This window comes from Chanos chanos, chromosome 5 (genome assembly GCF_902362185.1).
Source record: "Chanos chanos chromosome 5, fChaCha1.1, whole genome shotgun sequence".
Taxonomy (NCBI): domain Eukaryota; kingdom Metazoa; phylum Chordata; class Actinopteri; order Gonorynchiformes; family Chanidae; genus Chanos; species Chanos chanos.
Window position 1 is genome coordinate 17,440,663 of NC_044499.1, and position 19,509 is coordinate 17,460,171.

The 19,509-nt window shown below is 40.3% G+C and overlaps 2 protein-coding genes across 2 annotated transcripts; one reads left to right on the forward strand and one right to left on the reverse strand.

Moving 5' to 3' along the window:
• Positions 1–3,339: 3,339 nt before the first annotated feature.
• LOC115811579 (pancreatic alpha-amylase-like) lies at positions 3,340–5,993 on the reverse strand. The gene is made up of 10 exons (XM_030773848.1): positions 5,826–5,993; positions 5,551–5,697; positions 5,240–5,437; positions 4,914–5,144; positions 4,689–4,822; positions 4,389–4,511; positions 4,174–4,273; positions 3,932–4,053; positions 3,707–3,832; positions 3,340–3,529 (listed from the first exon to the last, which is right to left on the reverse strand). The coding sequence occupies exons 1-10, from the start codon at positions 5,991–5,993 to the stop codon at positions 3,340–3,342; spliced, it is 1,539 nt and encodes a 512-aa protein (XP_030629708.1).
• Positions 5,994–8,505: 2,512 nt separating this feature from the next.
• Positions 8,506–11,159, forward strand: LOC115811194 (pancreatic alpha-amylase-like). Its single transcript, XM_030773304.1, has 10 exons — positions 8,506–8,673; positions 8,802–8,948; positions 9,062–9,259; positions 9,355–9,585; positions 9,677–9,810; positions 9,988–10,110; positions 10,226–10,325; positions 10,446–10,567; positions 10,667–10,792; positions 10,970–11,159. The coding sequence occupies exons 1-10, from the start codon at positions 8,506–8,508 to the stop codon at positions 11,157–11,159; spliced, it is 1,539 nt and encodes a 512-aa protein (XP_030629164.1).
• Positions 11,160–19,509: the final 8,350 nt, after the last annotated feature.

Consider the following 19,509-nt stretch of genomic DNA (forward strand, 5'->3'; position numbering starts at 1 on the left):
CATGTAATGTAATGTATTTTTTATGTTTCTGCCAAACCTAAACAGCTGAGGACCTAGGACCAAAATTTAAATTGCAATTTTACAGTCGTTTATCACAGAAAAAAGGGGTTGTGAGAAATGCATAGCTTTATCCACATTTGTCCACAATGCCTCAGCACTGAAAGGAGAATAAACAATTTATTGACTTGTGCGTTTTTCTGCCTGTTTTCACCTGGCCTGCGGCCTTGTTCACTGAAGCTTGTCGTCTTCTGCCCCATCTGACCTTAACCCCTACAGTGACCATGAATAATGAGTAAATCAGGCAGAAGCAATGATTAAACAGGAACCAGTGGGAGGGCCGAGTGGAAGCTGATCACCTCATCTTTCCCCCACCCCCCACGCAACACTTTTACACGGAGCTCTGTGTGGCACCGGCAAAAAGAGCAAGCAAAGAGTCTCAACACAGGTAAATGGCACAATCCAATCATGACACATCCTACATGCTGGGGGGAACAGTTCACCTCACACTGTCGTGACCAAACATTGGAAACATGCTGTGTCTTTTATCTCAACTGGTCACGAATATGTAAGTATTCCTTGTGAAGTCTCTGAGGAAAAGAAATGTTGAGGTACACTGATAAACTGTTTTTTCTTTTTAATTAAAAATAGTGTGAAATTACCACCATTCCTCCAACTAGTGGTGAATAGCATTAACCCTGCTGTGTGGTAACTGTAGCTGTAAATACATATTTTCTTTTTTTCTTTTCCTCCAGAGCCTTCCGTATGCTTGGAAGCAATGGAATCCACTACTGGAGAATGTTTGTCCAGGCATGAGCTGTCATTGTCAAAAAACTTCAATCCTGCTTGATGCATGTTGTATAAGCAGCTGTCATAGAGTATTTGACTGACTTCATTTTAGTGGTCTGTTGCTGGACCAACCCAGATAGATGAACTACACTCCGATTTCTTTTAATCAATAGCGTACGCTATTTGTACATGGTGAAACATATGGTACAATTAAATCATAATAAAAGATATTATGAGTTGTTACAAGGGAAAGATATATCAAGACCATTAATTTTAATCTACAGGAAGATGTTCCCTCAAACTTATTACAGGAACTGGTAGTGCACTGCTCCATATGTGAACTGTCAGGTTTCTGATGTGTACAATAAAATATAGAACAGGATGGGGACAGTGTTGTCAGCTCTGTCAAAAAGCATCAGTAAAAATGACAGGTCCAAAGCCCTGACCTACCATAGTGATATTTGAGCCTCTAATCGGAAGGTACAGCTTTGCCCACTGTCCGGTTCTCAGAGACGAAGACAGGGTCAATAATTCATCAGGCACAATATGGTGCTGTAGTGCCACCTTTTTCCAAGAAAAAATCTCACAAATAAAATCACACAAATGTCACAAAAAGTATCCGTCATGGATGGCCATTGTATTGTATTTCCCCCCCATGCAGAATGGTTCGTCTCAGTCCAGTTTAAAAGTAGAGAGCACTTTTATTCATGTCCCTGGTTTTTTTCTGTTCATTGTTCCAGTTCTAAATGTACTCATTGTTTGTCATATTGTCATTAGGGCAGGGTTGCCATGACAACTTGGTGGGATATGGTGCCGAAAGTCACCTCTGCTGTCTTGCGTCTCTTGTGTGGCACTAAGGCCTGTGTGTGTCCTGTTTCTGAATGCGTGATGGGGCACGGAGCCCGGCCCCCTGGGCCCTCTGCTGCCCTGACGGCACTGCCACAGCTGCACTCAGGTGAAACTGACGTGGCAGCAGCATGAAAGCTAAAAAAAAAATGATACAGAGGATCAAAGACTTGAAAATGTTGCAAACGCTGTGGCTGAGATATCTTTGTTGTATCTGACTTGAGCTGTTTATAGTAATATGAAGTGGAGGTGAGTGTTAATGAGGAGAAATGGTTGCAATTTAATAACAGTGAAGTTCTGTTGTCGAGTTATGTCAGTGGTCTGAGAAGTGACCAAGCCTATTGCGAATTCAAAAATATCTGTAGGAGAATCTTATTTCCTTACCAAGTCAAGAACAATGTCTCATTTTAGCTCCTACAGTTTGGGAATATTTCAGAGTGATTAACTGAGTGAATAGCGGGCATAGCTATGAGACTCCGCTTATCAGAGTAGAGTTGAGTTGTGCAGTTGGGATGAGTGGGTTCACATCCTAGGTGTGTGACAGTAGGCATCTGGGGCTGTTTAGCCATGGATGGATGAATAGGACAGCAGGGCGCCTGCCCTTTATGTTGTTATGCACAAGTGGTCATCTGTGCAGTTTCAGGTGCAACGGAATGAACAATGCTCTCTTCTGCTTGTTTTCTTTGACTTTAAATATTACATCATTTTCAAGTGGGAAAGGATGCAGCAGTTGGATTCAGTTTTTTAGATGATAATTGTTTGAGTTGAAGCGCCTATTGTACATTAAGAGCCTTACAAGTCTGAACAATAATTTGTCTCGGATTTTAAAGTATTAAAATAGAAAAAAAAATCTTTTGAATGACTAAGTATCTGACAGCCTGAGACCAGCTAACAGAGAATATCCCCATAAAGTGACACACAGTCCTTCATTTGCTTGTAGGCGCATTAGTAATCATTGTATGCTTCTCTCGTGACTTTAATATTGTCTAAGGTGAAATGCACTTGGCTGACTTAAACCTAACCAAAACTGCCTGAAAAAGCACAGCTAAACCTCTATTCCACGCCATTGTTTGAAGGAATACATTTCTGTCACTTTTGATGTTGGGGAGAAAATAGATTATGCATTATCTGAGGCCCTTTGGGTGCACAAGTCCATCTTAGAATTCATTAAGGTGCGAAGCCCCTGCAGACCTGCTGGGCTCTGCTTTGCTGTGTAAGGCCAGCGTCTCTGACAGGTCATTATTGGGCATCACGCTGTGTGACGGACTGCAGGACCTGGTCTGCATCTCTTTCTTCCCTCTGCTGCACAAGGGAAACAGCCACGGCCTGTGCACCTTTCAGAATGATCTGAGAGAAATCAGAGCCAACCCACTCTGACCACTGTGTCAAAGGGCTTTAGCTGATAAGAGAGGCTCTTCAAAGCCTCTGGATGTAGACCAAAAACTACCGCACTGCTTACAGGACAACTTGGGTGAGTTTGTCAAATCATAAATTCTACCTTTACATTTTGAAAATTGATTATAAACTCTAAAGTGATTGTGAATAAATGTAGATTTATTTATGTGGACTATACTGTAAGAAAAAAAAAATAAGATGCCACTCAAAAAATTGTCAGAAAGTTTAAACGCTGGTTATGAGCTTAAATAAAGAAAACATAAAAGATTTGTGTTCAAGATTGTAGCTTTATTCAAATACTTTATGTACTTTTTACAGCTTAGAGTCAGCATGAATAGCAATAAATGGATCCTCATCCCTGTTGCTGATTCTAAAGTGTGCACGTCCATCACCCCCAACTTGGACCTGTTTCCCAGTGCACCTGCCTCCGTCCTTTTGCCCAGAGATGACATCACAATAGGTACCTCCAGGCATGCCTGTGCTCAGGGTCACATCCAAATCCCTAAAGGGTTCAAAAAAGGGTTTGTTTTGAAATGAAAATTCTTTCAAAACTATTTCCCCTATCATTACAATGACATTTTACATGCGATATCTATTTATGTGCTCAACCTTAAAGAACTGACAGTTTCTGCATAAATGTTTTATTCTACACATGGGTTGATAGATTCATCTTCATTACCAGTCATCGTTGTTGATGACAATGAAACCACGGTTGCCACGGCCAAAGGCAATCTGGTTACTCCTGTTGTCCCACCAATTAGAGAATGGCTGCCCATTGACCACATTTCTGAAGATCACCATGTTTCTGTACAGACAAGGTGGAATGAAGAAACGTTTTGACTGACTAAATAGAAAGGCAAATGAGACCCAGTAGTATCTATAGACTGAAACTGAATCGACTGACCTGATCTGGCGCCATCTGTGTTCGCACACCCACCCATCCCCACAGGTGGAGTCAGGGTTGATGGGAACAGGTTTGGTAGATCCATCGCCGTGGCTGGGAGGTCCCATCCAGTCATTCTGATCCTGAGTGAAGAGAGGACAAAAATGCATTCCTGAGAATATAACTCTTGACAGTGAAAATAAAGGGCGCTACAACATGCCCTGCTGAAACACAAAGTAAAACGCTACAAACGCTTTCGAGACCTTTCCATTGACGATATGACGGTTCCAACGGAAGCTGGACATGACTCTGGTGACACCATAGGGGTGGGCCAACATGAGACCTACAGCCATCTTGTAAAGTCTGGTCAGCATAGAAGAACATATCAAATATATGAAATATTGTCAAAGTAGCTCAAGTTTGTACCAAAAGGGCATATACTTTTTTGGAACACAGAGGCTGCAAAAATCTTCAGTACCTGGCATCCCAGAATGTGACAATAGAGGCACCTCCAGCTCCATGTCCTCTCTGATTGTCATGGTTGTCAACAAACACCAGGGCCTTATCTGAGGGCATGAAACCCCAACCCTCACCCCAGTTTCTGAAACAGCAAGAGTTGAAGACCTTACTGAATCATATCATATCAAAAGTGACAACATTTCATGCACAGAGTGACTTGTCATAAAGCAGCAAATGTACTGCAGGAGTTTCTTTGCTCTTTTAAAATGCACATTTTCACATGACACATGAGAGTTTGCAGAAAATTTGGCAGACATACTTCAAGAAGGACAATTTTTCTCCGTTCCATTTGCGCATGACCGTGCCCAGTTTGGCACCATACTTGAATTCAGTAACTCTACCCAGCCCAAAGTATTCAGAGGATTTAATGGGTTCCCCGCCGAGATCAATAACCTGGAGAAAAATGAAACAAACATGTAGTACCCCACTGTCTCTCTGAGACATACTAATTGAATTGGTCCACGTCAGTCAAATGGTCAAGTACCTCTTGGAAGACGAAAGGCCTGGAACCAGGAGAGAACCACCTGGTGTTGAGATTATGGAGTCTACCATAAACAGCACCCAGATCACCAGGCCACATGTGTTTGCAGGCGTCCACTCGGAAGCCAGCAACACCCATGTCGATCAGTTTGTTCATGTAATCAGCCACTTTGCCTCGCACGTAGTCCTTCTCCAAAGACAGGTCCAGAAGACCAACAAGGCGACAGTTTCTCACCTGTTGAAATTACAAGAGGCGGTTGAGATGAAAGTGTATCATGTGTACAATTTTTGTCAGTACATACAAACACAGAGTCAAATTTCAGACCGTACTTGATTGACATCTTGGTAGTTTTCGATATTGCCACTTCCAGTTCTGCATTTGCCATCATTGAAGTCCCAGGAAGTGTAAGGAACAGAGGGGAATTCCTTTCTGTTGGCACTGAAGTATGTGCCGCAACTTGAGTGTCTGCCCTCTCCGCCCCCTGCTCCACACATGTGGTTGATGACTGCGTCCACGTAGATGTTCACCTACAAGCGAATAGTGTCCATTCTGTCAGCAATGGTCATATTTTATGGGAATTGATATACACATATATGTTACATGGATATGTGCCGTTTAACAATTTGTATTGTGGTTTTACCCCAACATTGTTGCATCTGGTGATCATGTCCCTCAGCTCGTTTTCATTTCCTGATCTGGAGCATAGGTTGTAGCTGATTGGTTGATATCTCTCCCACCAGGGCCTCCATGGGTTACTTACAACGATGCTCTCACTGGGAGGAGAGATCTGCAGGATGAAATCAGAGATCACATGACCCACACATGAGAAGCTGAAACAGCAATGATTTACAGCATGATATTTGCTTCAAAACTGGCACAAACCACCAATGAGCCATCCATCTTTAATAAACACACCTGAACCCCACCAAAGCCATTGGGTCCTAAGTAGCGTTCACATTCTGCAGCAATGTCAGCCCAACGCCACTCAAACAAGTGGACAATTGAAGTTCTTCCGTGTTTGGTATTTGGGTTGTGCTGAGCAAAGCTCAGTCCGAGCAACATAGCCAGGATGAGGACCTTCATGTCTCCCAGTGTTCGAGAGAAACCACACAACAAAACATGGGCTCTGCTCGGTATATATACATCACAGCATGTGGTTTCCGTCCAATGAGAGACCTCACTCTTCTTTGGAAACACCAGTCAAAGTGTATTTACACTATGACAGCAAGAAACAGATGGAGGGTGCCAAAAGTTTCCCACATATTAAAATACATGCATGCAACATGAAAACAGATGCCCTATGACTCAGTAACCTGTGTGACCCTTTTATGAAACAGTGAAATATGTTGTTGTCCTCATATCATGGGCTTTTTCCATGCACATCTCATGTGCATGCACATCCATTCTAGAGTAGATATATGATCTTTTCTTGCACTGACAGGTCAGTTGTTTAGACAGTTTTATAGCTTTCTAATTTGTAAATATAACTAAAATGGTGTGCTTATTGACTAATATCACAATGACTGTGATTACAGAGCTGTCTACATCCACAAAAATGTTGTATGGACTTTTCATCACAAAAAAATTTGTTACAAGAAAGTAGAAGTTAACACAAGCCCTTTCTTATTATTTATACCAGTTAGGATACAGGAGTAAGGCAATGATATTAATCCTTATGTGCAAGGTTTTTCAAACTTATGGTAAGTTTGTCAGGTACAAATTATAGCGAGTACTTTGTATTAGATTCTGCAATATAGATGAATGTTCAAATTCAAAATGTACTCTAAATAAACCCAATGACTGTTTTTTTTTTTTCAGTTGCTTCAAGTATTTTCTATGTATATTCAAACAAACAGACCATTCTCTGCACTTTGAAAAAAAATGACACAGTAGAGTTTAGATTGTTTTCCTCTTATAGTTGCTTTATGTATTAATGTGAGTATGGTACCCGCTGCAGGTGGTGTTATACATAGCACATAGTAAAGTTGCAACATTAACTCATTCAAAAACATCCCAATTTTTTAGATATATTTCCACTGATTTTTGTTACATAATTCCCTTAATATTAAACTAGTTATGACACTTCCTTTCTGTCTCTCCCTGTCCTTGACAAGCTTTCCCAAAATACACTCCACAGTAACTTCTACCTGAAAGTAGTTCACTGATAAAATCTGTGAAGTAAACATTTCTTGAAACCTTAGATAACACTACTGCACAGCATTTTCACATGTACTCAGAGAGCCTTTTCCCAGCTGAAATATTAAGTATTTCACAACATAATGAATTTCGTTTATGACTTGTTCATATATATATATATACACACACACACACACACACACACACACACACACACACACATATATATATATATATATATATATATATATATATATATATATATATATACTTTATATCTTTATATACTTATTCCCTGATGCCTGCATTTAATATGTAGTTGTCAAAAAATGCTTGAAATTTCAAAACAAATCATTTTTATTGTTGCAGTTGATAATAATAAAATAACAACAAGAACAAGAGCGAGAGCAAGAACAAGAATGACGACAACAACAACAACAACAACAATAATAATAATAATAATAATAATAATAGTAATAATAATAAGACCCTGCATGGGCAGGTAGAAGAATGGAACAGAAGGTCCCTGTAAGGTGGCTGGAACCAGGGTGACTGACAAGGAAACCAGAAGAGCAATAATCACTGAAATAATTTCAGATTACAAGAATGTATCAGCCAAGCAGCAGAGGAAAATCTCCAAATACCAGGACCTGCAACTTGAAGGGCAAAAGATCTGGAATGCAAAAGCCCATCTCAGTAGTCATCAGAGCCCCGGCTAGCCATTCCTATGAAGCAAACACCTATGACACATGCCTAGAACACACAAGGCAGCAGCCCTCACCAAAGCAATGCTGCTTGCAAGTGTTTACATCCTTCACAAGATTCTGGATCTCCCAGGGGACTGGTAGGAACTCCAAGATCCAGAGGAACAGCAACCGACCCAACGAAGAGTTATGATGAACAAATAAGATACTGATACTAACGATACCAATACAAATACTAATATTATTACTGATACTGCAATTACTATTAATACTATTACTAACACTACTACTGCTACTACTACTACTACTATTACCAATGTTCTTAAAATATTGGAATGGTCTTGTTCAGGTTTAGAGTGTATATCAGAAAAAGAGAACCATATATCAGAAATGTTACCTGTCAGTGCAAGAAAAGATCATATATCTACTCTAGAATGGATGTGCATGCACATGAGATGTGCATGGAAAAAGCCCATGATATGAGGACAACAACATATTTCACTGTTTCATAAAAGGGTCACACAGGTTACTGAGTCATAGGGCATCTGTTTTCATGTTGCATGCATGTATTTTAATATGTGGGAAACTTTTGGCACCCTCCATCTGTTTCTTGCTGTCATAGTGTAAATACACTTTGACTGGTGTTTCCAAAGAAGAGTGAGGTCTCTCATTGGACGGAAACCACATGCTGTGATGTATATATACCGAGCAGAGCCCATGTTTTGTTGTGTGGTTTCTCTCGAACACTGGGAGACATGAAGGTCCTCATCCTGGCTATGTTGCTCGGACTGAGCTTTGCTCAGCACAACCCAAATACCAAACACGGAAGAACTTCAATTGTCCACTTGTTTGAGTGGCGTTGGGCTGACATTGCTGCAGAATGTGAACGCTACTTAGGACCCAATGGCTTTGGTGGGGTTCAGGTGTGTTTATTAAAGATGGATGGCTCATTGGTGGTTTGTGCCAGTTTTGAAGCAAATATCATGCTGTAAATCATTGCTGTTTCAGCTTCTCATGTGTGGGTCATGTGATCTCTGATTTCATCCTGCAGATCTCTCCTCCCAGTGAGAGCATCGTTGTAAGTAACCCATGGAGGCCCTGGTGGGAGAGATATCAACCAATCAGCTACAACCTATGCTCCAGATCAGGAAATGAAAACGAGCTGAGGGACATGATCACCAGATGCAACAATGTTGGGGTAAAACCACAATACAAATTGTTAAACGGCACATATCCATGTAACATATATGTGTATATCAATTCCCATAAAATATGACCATTGCTGACAGAATGGACACTATTCGCTTGTAGGTGAACATCTACGTGGACGCAGTCATCAACCACATGTGTGGAGCAGGGGGCGGAGAGGGCAGACACTCAAGTTGCGGCACATACTTCAGTGCCAACAGAAAGGAATTCCCCTCTGTTCCTTACACTTCCTGGGACTTCAATGATGGCAAATGCAGAACTGGAAGTGGCAATATCGAAAACTACCAAGATGTCAATCAAGTACGGTCTGAAATTTGACTCTGTGTTTGTATGTACTGACAAAAATTGTACACATGATACACTTTCATCTCAACCGCCTCTTGTAATTTCAACAGGTGAGAAACTGTCGCCTTGTTGGTCTTCTGGACCTGTCTTTGGAGAAGGACTACGTGCGAGGCAAAGTGGCTGATTACATGAACAAACTGATCGACATGGGTGTTGCTGGCTTCCGAGTGGACGCCTGCAAACACATGTGGCCTGGTGATCTGGGTGCTGTTTATGGTAGACTCCATAATCTCAACACCAGGTGGTTCTCTCCTGGTTCCAGGCCTTTCGTCTTCCAAGAGGTACTTGACCATTTGACTGACGTGGACCAATTCAATTAGTATGTCTCAGAGAGACAGTGGGGTACTACATGTTTGTTTCATTTTTCTCCAGGTTATTGATCTCGGCGGGGAACCCATTAAATCCTCTGAATACTTTGGGCTGGGTAGAGTTACTGAATTCAAGTATGGTGCCAAACTGGGCACGGTCATGCGCAAATGGAACGGAGAAAAATTGTCCTTCTTGAAGTATGTCTGCCAAATTTTCTGCAAACTCTCATGTGTCATGTGAAAATGTGCATTTTAAAAGAGCAAAGAAACTCCTGCAGTACATTTGCTGCTTTATGACAAGTCACTCTGTGCATGAAATGTTGTCACTTTTGATATGATATGATTCAGTAAGGTCTTCAACTCTTGCTGTTTCAGAAACTGGGGTGAGGGTTGGGGTTTCATGCCCTCAGATAAGGCCCTGGCGTTTGTTGACAACCATGACAATCAGAGAGGACATGGAGCTGGAGGTGCCTCTATTGTCACATTCTGGGATGCCAGGTACTGAAGATTTTTGCAGCCTCTGTGTTCCAAAAAAGTATATGCCCTTTTGGTACAAACTTGAGCTACTTTGACAATATTTCATATATTTGATATGTTCTTCTATGCTGACCAGACTTTACAAGATGGCTGTAGGTCTCATGTTGGCCCACCCCTATGGTGTCACCAGAGTCATGTCCAGCTTCCGTTGGAACCGTCATATCGTCAATGGAAAGGTCTCGAAAGCGTTTGTAGCGTTTTACTTTGTGTTTCAGCAGGGCATGTTGTAGCGCCCTTTATTTTCACTGTCAAGAGTTATATTCTCAGGAATGCATTTTTGTCCTCTCTTCACTCAGGATCAGAATGACTGGATGGGACCTCCCAGCCACGGCGATGGATCTACCAAACCTGTTCCCATCAACCCTGACTCCACCTGTGGGGATGGGTGGGTGTGCGAACACAGATGGCGCCAGATCAGGTCAGTCGATTCAGTTTCAGTCTATAGATACTACTGGGTCTCATTTGCCTTTCTATTTAGTCAGTCAAAACGTTTCTTCATTCCACCTTGTCTGTACAGAAACATGGTGATCTTCAGAAATGTGGTCAATGGGCAGCCATTCTCTAATTGGTGGGACAACAGGAGTAACCAGATTGCCTTTGGCCGTGGCAACCGTGGTTTCATTGTCATCAACAACGATGACTGGTAATGAAGATGAATCTATCAACCCATGTGTAGAATAAAACATTTATGCAGAAACTGTCAGTTCTTTAAGGTTGAGCACATAAATAGATATCGCATGTAAAATGTCATTGTAATGATAGGGGAAATAGTTTTGAAAGAATTTTCATTTCAAAACAAACCCTTTTTTGAACCCTTTAGGGATTTGGATGTGACCCTGAGCACAGGCATGCCTGGAGGTACCTATTGTGATGTCATCTCTGGGCAAAAGGACGGAGGCAGGTGCACTGGGAAACAGGTCCATGTTGGGGGTGATGGACGTGCACACTTCAGAATCAGCAACAGGGATGAGGATCCATTTATTGCTATTCATGCTGACTCTAAGCTGTAAAAAGTACATAACTATACTTATAACTCACAATAAATAGAATTATTGACTGTATTATTGTCTTGGTGATTTTTATTCATACAACTTTTTAAAAAAATTGACACAAAAAAAAGGTGAAAAACTACTTTTACTAAGATGGTGCATTTTAAGTTTCCAGATTTTCCAAACCACAGAGTAAGTAAATATTCACGTTCTATTTCCTTTCAGTAGTTAAGGAATTGCAAAATAATTTGGTATACATTGAGTATAATAAAACATTTTCCATCAATGTTACTTAATGCTTCATTAGCATCTCCCATAACCTCTCCAAATGATAATTAGTTTATGTATAGCTATGGCTCTTTTCGGCTGATGGCCACTTCATTCTGGCTGATTACTGTATCACTACATGACCACAGTTACTGTATTTAAAAAACTGAATTCCGCAGCCTTGCAGATCTCTTTGATGAAGCTTGAAATTGGCTTCAAAAGGAATCCAATGCATTTACAGTGAGAGTATAGCACTATGAAGAATGACCAATGAGCCATGCATGAGGCTAGCTTTCAGCAGTGCAATATCACCATCATGAGCCAACAGAAAATACTGCATAGTAGCCATGGTTGTGCATCACTGGAAAATAAAGACTTTTTAAGAAACCCCACTTACCAATAGAGGTCAGTGTTAGCAACAAGACAAACCACAAAACTTGCTCAGATGTGTGCTTTGGACAGTTCAGTGTATAATTGCTGGTTCATCAGGAATTTTATTAGGATTATCCCTTTTATAAGATGGGAATAACGAGACAGTTATGCCATCATGCTGGGCTTCATTCTGGTCTTTTTAATATAATACAGTGACATGAGTAACTAATTCGTATATTTATGGATATTTTCTGGTTTCAGGCTTTGTATTTGAGACAATGCTCCTGAATGGGGCATCAGATGGAAGATGTTCAAGATGAGTTATTTTCACTTCAGTCTTTTTCTTTTCTTTTTTTTCCTGAAGCATTCCTTTCCTGGATTGAAGGTTCTCTCACATTTGTGATTGTACTCAAGAAGAGCTCCAAGCTTCTCTATATTCTATATTCATAAAGCATGAAATGTTCTTCTGAAGAACTACTGGAAAGACACAATGCTTTCTTTCACAGCCTAGCTTGGGACCACAGGTGAAGGAAGAAATATGGTTATTGGATACCTCTGGCCATGTATTGTATGTGCCTTTGTGTGTGTGTGTGTGTGTGTGTGTGTGTGTGTGTGCGTGCGTGTGTGCGTGCGTGCGTGTGTGTGTGTTAGTGTGTGTCTGTAAGAGAGGGCAGAGAGAGAGAGAGAGGGAGAGAGAGAGAGAGAGAGAGAGAGAGAGAGAGAGAGAGAGACTCTTTTCTCATAGCTTGCCTCTGCCACTGCAGGCTGAAAGACGTAATAGTCATCCTACACTCAGCATAACACAAACTTCATAATGAACAAAGCCCAGCAGAGATAGGCTACAGTGGCCAACATTTTAATATTGTTAAAAAAAAATGCAAGCAAACTGTCATATTTCAGTGAAACAGTGCCGAACAATCTCTCATTCTACAACAAAAAATAAAGATGTAAAAGTCCCATTGCACTGCACCTTTACAAAAATGGCCAAAAGGTTTGTCGAGTCATCAAACACATCTGCCTAATAACTGAAAATAGCTTTAGCATTAACTATATTTTTTTTCTCCAAAAATTACAAAGAGAAAAATGTGCTAAGAAAAGCACACAGAACAAAATGAGCATTTTGGCTGAAATGGGAAATTTCCTGCATGGAATCTACACTTTGCCTAACAGATATGTTCTACAGATGTTGGGAGAGGCTTTCCACTGGACTGCAAAGAAAAACAGCCCCCAGAGGGAGTCTTCAGGGAGCTGTCCATGCTTTCAGACCATAGACATACACACACATGCGCGCACACGCGCACACACACAGACACACACACACACACACACACACACACACACACACACACACACACACGCACGCACGCACGCACACACACACACACACACAAGTGGAATACCTTAAGTGCACAGAGAAATAGAGACACACAGACTTACATATCTCTCTGAAACACTCTCCAGAGCAGGCACACGCACACATTGTGCAAACATTTAGACAGATCCTCTTCGACCTATGGATGCTGTACAGACAGAATTAGACAGTTTGGTAAAGAATGTGTCACAAAAGGCTATCACATAAAAATACTGATTAAAAGCAAAATTATTTGAAGAAAGCAAATCAAAAATTGAGACAATGCAATTGACAGCGGAAGGATTCAAATGAAAAACAGAAATAGAAATTCAAAACTCTTAAAAATCAGTATATATGGATGAATATTTGTTATGCAAGTAGATTTTGCACAAGTCATAGTAAATGCTTTGCATTGTGTAAATGAGGGAAAAATATTGAGAGAAGACTAAAATGGCCCAGTTGAATGGAAAGTTATCCATAAAAATACAGATGGAATCAATTTTATGATCCTCTTTCACAGTAGTCAGCGGGAAATAGAGGCTTTGCTTTCATGGTCACAAGCAGAGAGACATTTAACCAAGAGGAACATTCCTGTGCTCCAGCAGCTCTCTCTCTCTCTCTCTCTCTCTCTCTCTCTCTCTCTCTCTCTCTCTCTCCCTCTCTCTCTCTCTCTCTTTCTCTCTCTCTCTCTCCCCTCCCTCTCTCTCTCTCTCTCTCTCTCCCCTCCCCCCTCTCTCTCCCCCCCTCCCTCTCCTTCTCTCTCTCTCCCTCCTTCGCTCTCTCTCTGTCTCTCTCTCTCTCTGTCTCTCTGCCTCCCCCATCCTCTACCCCTCCCTCACACACATGGAGACAAGGACACAAAATTTTGTTCATACTTGTCTCATCACTGTTTTGAGAGGAGGTGCCAATTCTTTATTATATAATAAAGGTCAGAGTTTAAAAAAGAAGTTTAAAGTCAAAGAAAAGAAAGGAGAAGCTTCCATCAATTTTAAACAAGACAGAAATATTGTAAAATTCATTTTAATCTTGGTTTTATAAAATGATTTTACCCTGTTGTTTTTGCTCTTTCTCTTTTCACTCAGTGTTTCTTCATTGTACTTCTGAAGGAGGAAATCTTTTAGCTTACCTGACACTTTCGTCTCTTGTTGACACACCTGTTATTGAGTGATCTGTCTTAAGAGCAGCTCATCTTTTCCACTGTGTCACACTTTGGCCATGGAGCTTTCTTTGGCTTCCACAGATTTATTTCTCGTGTGCAGGTGTTTCAGAGTGGCTTAGCCAACCTAGACTTGGATTCAAACAAAGAAATCACCAGCAATCCCACAGATTATTTACTGATTATTTTCCACAGTCTTGTATTTGTAATTAACTGGCTTGAACGCGAAGTTGCCTTTGCTGGAAAAAGAAAATATCTGATATATAAATGGGCTTGCACTGAATTAAGATCTTGATTAGTTTGAGGAATGAAAATGGCCCCATGCTCGTTCACTATGTCATAAGACTTTTTTTATTGTTTATTTTAAATCTGAATATTAAACACACTTTTTTTCTAGGTTCTTATCTGTTCTGAACCTGTTAATGAGTTATTGAGATATGTGTTGGTAGTTACAATGTGACTGCTCCTAAGTCTGGTTCACTAGACGCTGAGTCGTTGGGAAATAGCAAGACTTTAATTGGCTTCCAAACTGAGCCTCCAAACACTGTCCAGACGTAAGGAATGAATGTCTATGGTGTGCTGTATCAAATGTGCAAGACAGATGTCTTTGGCAAGCAATGTTTTGCCACCTTCTTACTGCATCTCCTCATCATGGCATTCATCCTCTGTCTCTATTAGACAGACACACATAAAAAAAAAAAAAACAATATGAAATCCACAGTATTGTGAATCACTGTTATGATTTTTGTCAAGCGCACAAGCCCTGTGTATTTTGTTTTTATCAATCTCACTTTGTAAAAGGATTATGTAAACACTGCTTGAGCATATCATTTAGTTTGTGCAGATTTGAAGTGTTTTTAATTGTGTATTGAATGTTCATAGCTTTTCTACTGTTCTCCAAGTTTCTGTCTGCAGTTGGCTTTGGTCCTTCTGAATTCCCTGCCATAACGGTGGCCAAGTAAGACTGCATCATTTGGAATTTTTGGCAGTGGATTTATAGTCTGCTCCATTCTTAGACAAAGTGGAGACTTGCTGTAAGATATAGGCTACTTAGACTAATACTCCTTTCAGCCATTTCTTTACATCCCTTTGTACTGCTACCCTTCATGTTCCATCTTTCAGAATTTTCTTTCTTTTCTCAAGAATTTGTTCTATTTCGAAGAGGTTTCAAAAAATTATTGCTCTTCTCAATACTCCAAGAAACATAAGGTTATACACCGTTAAATACACATGGAACAGCAAAAACTTCTGAGCTTAAAAACAATATATGTCCTGGATTGGGAGGAAAATCTATAAATCCTTTTGCACTTGTTGGCGTGCTATGCACGGCAACGTCAGACCTACACATATGGAATATTAATCAAGGAACAGAGAGAGTATTCTTCTTTTACCCGAAGAGTGGCAGAGACAGAGAGAAAGAAAGAAGGAGACAGATTAGACTCAACTTGTTCTCATTTGTATCTTCCAGTCATGTGAACAGTTTTATACATCTTGCCTCTCATTTTCTCTCCTTCACCTTATTTCAATATTAAAAACTTTACATTGGATATTTTTTGAAACACAATTGTCTGAATCACTTGAATAGTAAACTCTGGATTTTTCCCTGCCACTGAGTGTCACGTCTATAAGAGATTAGAATCTTCTTCACTGCCTGTCATGCTGTATGAAATCAGAGCTTATTCCTCTGTCTGCGAGTTTATATGGAATCACTATCTGCTCCACTGACTGTCACTCTATATTCGATCGGGGTCAAAAGAGGGATAGGAATGTAAAATTATGACAAGGTGCTATTGAATTCTGTTTTGCTTGTTTGTTTTTTGAGGAGGGGGTGTACTTTTTTTTAAAGCACACACTATATTAAGACTTTGGTTGAATTCTGATGGAGGAGTGATTCACTTAGCTAGGAATATCAGATGCCCCTTAATATTGTTCAACAATCTAGTTTATAAAAGATGTAAAAGCCATTTAGTACTGGCCATTACTGGATAAATACGAGAGAGAGAGAGAGAGAGAGAGAGAGAGAGAGAGAGAGAGAGAGAGAGTCTCATGAAAGTCCAGGAAGTTAACTTTGGCAAATTTCCACAAGGCAGTTTTGGAGAGATTCTTGCCAAATTGAATTAAAAACCGCTGAGATGTGAGAGCATAGACTTGGATGTGAGGTTCATCACAGTTCTTCAGATAAGAGCTCCAAGCCACTACTGGAGGAGTCCAGCATTTTACTGCTGTTTTTGATGAAAAATAATAACCTGGAAAACAATGCAGTGACTTGAACAGACTCAGCTTTGAGATTTGAGGAGTTTGTTTCATATCTGAAGAATTCTCATGGTAGTGACACTGTTTTGCTGTCTCATAATATCCCAGGCAGAATTTCACAATCTAACCAAAATCATCTCTAGTCTAGATCTGTCCACTGGAAAGCACATTATACAATCACAATTTACAATACCAACACTTCAGACCCAGAATCACAGTGATTTTCACCATATAAATCAGTTGTCATTATCATTGGGAAAAAACTTCACTTAAATTCAACTAGTACTCTGTGTGACGTTCTTTCCCACTGAATCATCTGGAAGTGGTCAGTGAGTTTGTTGACTTTACAATCTCAAGGTTGGGTAGTTTTTTTGGAAGGCTTTTCCGAGTGTGTGCCAGGCAATCTTTTGCTTGGCACGTGAACTCAGGGCTCTCTTCAGTCCTCAGCTTGGCCTGATTAAAGAGGATTTCTTCTGCTGTGCGACATACTCCACTTTCAGTCAGGTTGCAAGAGCAATGTCATTAGTCTCGACTTTTATCGGGTTTTTACGAAGCATTTTTTTTTTTTTGAACAAAAAAGTTTTAGAAGTTTTAGAAGTTCCTGGTGATTTTGAATCTATACAAAAGGCTACCAAAGCCCAAGCCATTATTATGTCTGTGTTACACATATTTTAAGCTAGTCCTACAAAACCGCAGAGGACTGGAATACTGCACTGCGGTAGCGCTAACTGAGGCTTTATGGCTGCCTGTGACATCATGCCACCAGTTACAGCAAACTTATACATATACAGCAAAAACATCAAACATATGAGAGAAAAAGAATTTTTCTTCCTGAAAAATAGAATTGTATGCCTTACGTGCAACTGAATCTATTTTAAGAAACAATTTCCAGTATCTAATTAGGAATGTTGTTGCACTTTAGAATTCTATTTTGTACATCAGAGCACCATGCTGGCAAATAAAATCTGAAGTTATAAGTATTGTATATAACCTACTTATAACCTAAAGGAGCAAAATCTTAACTCCTTTTTCATTCTTTAGAAACACAACAAAGGAAATCATACATCAAGTATGGTATAGAATTATAAAGAGGAATATTTAATAGTTCTTCCTGACGCACAGTAAAAGGGAATGCTGTCTTAGGAAAGAATGACAGTCCTTTTGGGAAAAATGATTCCACATGAGGGAATGTGTTCTCCTGTTAAATGTTTCCAGACCTGCTATACAGGTTTCTTCACCCAGTCAGTCACACACTTTCTAATCTTTAACACCCATGCTACATTTGTAGTATCAGAGCTACATCCTATCTGGCACTTATCAGGAACTTGTCAGCATGACAACTTGCCCACTGAACAAACACAAAAAAGATATTTAACAGAACGCACATTAACTTACTCACCGTTTTCCTCCCCTTTTTACTTGAATTACATATTTCAGGCATAAGACATGCTTATTAATGATTTTTGTCTGTGTTCCTGGTGCTCTCTCTCTCTCTCTCTCTCTCTCTCTCCCTACCTCCATGTGGGCTGTGGCATTGGATACTATCCAGTGTACTACTCAAGTTGCTGGATGTGTATTGGAAGGAACTATGGGGCTGTGAACAGACCAGGGGTTCTGGGGATTATAGAAAATGTAAAATGGAAAAACTGTCCAGACCACACCAATGGAAAACCCACATGGTATGCTTACAGTCAGCCTGCTCAGCATCACATTGCTGGGAACTTACCATGTCTGGCCACATTGCCACCATGGCCACAGGCATCCCCATTCTTAGTTAGTTGGCAGCCAAAGTGCAGGTGATGGACCAATCACCAATGCTCTTTCAGCTGTGGGACATCCTCTAAATCATACGTATTCTGTGATGTCAGTTTCCCTTCTAACAGTGACCAAGTGAGCATCACCCTCTGTCTCCCCCTGTGCTGAGGCAGTCCATTGTCAAGGATTTTGTTTTTGTTTCGATGTTCAGTTTGGCTATTTGATGTGCCAAATATCTGACAGTGTTGTGTCTTTTATCTGATCAATCTTTTTTTGTAACATTAGGTCCAGGACTTTACTGATTACTTCAGTTAATTTCATATTGCCGTGTATGTGTTTAAATAATTTTTTCAAATAAATATAGAAACAAGAGAGTCCTTTCATTTTCCACCCACAAGGACTGATATGATTACCGTGCTCTTAATATATTTCATGTGTTTTCCCAAACCAGCAGCCAGACCTGTCTCTTCATTCTTCAGTTCCAGTCTACAGGAATAATTAGAGAATCAAGTCAATATGGGATTCATTTTGAACTGTCTATTCAGAGGTGAAGTGACATCTCGCAGTGCCTCTCACTTAGTCTTTGTAAGAGGGCTTGACAACTTAGCACCCACGGCTTTCAGTTGCAACTTTCTCCAGTTCTTTCTTTTTGAAATTTACAACAGATGGCCAAAACCATGTGTTGACAGCAAAATTCCATATGGTACTTCTTTAAGCAGTTGGTAGTTCACAGTTCACCGGTGTTTTTCAGTGACAGAATATCAGATGGAACAATAAAATATATATTTTTGGCCCTTTTTTTAAAGAGAGACCTACACCAAAGAAAATGTTTATACTTTTATTTAAGTACTGTATTTCTCAGTTCTGTTCATTATTAAAGACATTCCACACTGAAAGTCTGAATGGGCATGACAAAGTACACACGCACGCGCACACACACACACACACACACACACACACAGAGACACACACACATGAATGTATGATAAAATGAGTTCTCACAATCTGATCCTTTGTACTAAATTTCAGACAGAAACCTAGTCTATAAGCAGAAAACTCCTGATCACTAGGAATGGAGGAAGAAGTTAGTTTGAGTCACAGAATTTCTTGGATTTCCTGTTTAGTCTACTGACGTCCCTGGGGTTGCAGCTAAGGGTGGATGTAGTGTCAGGCTAATGTGCTTTCCAGGCTACCTATGACTCGGGAACCTGTCAGAA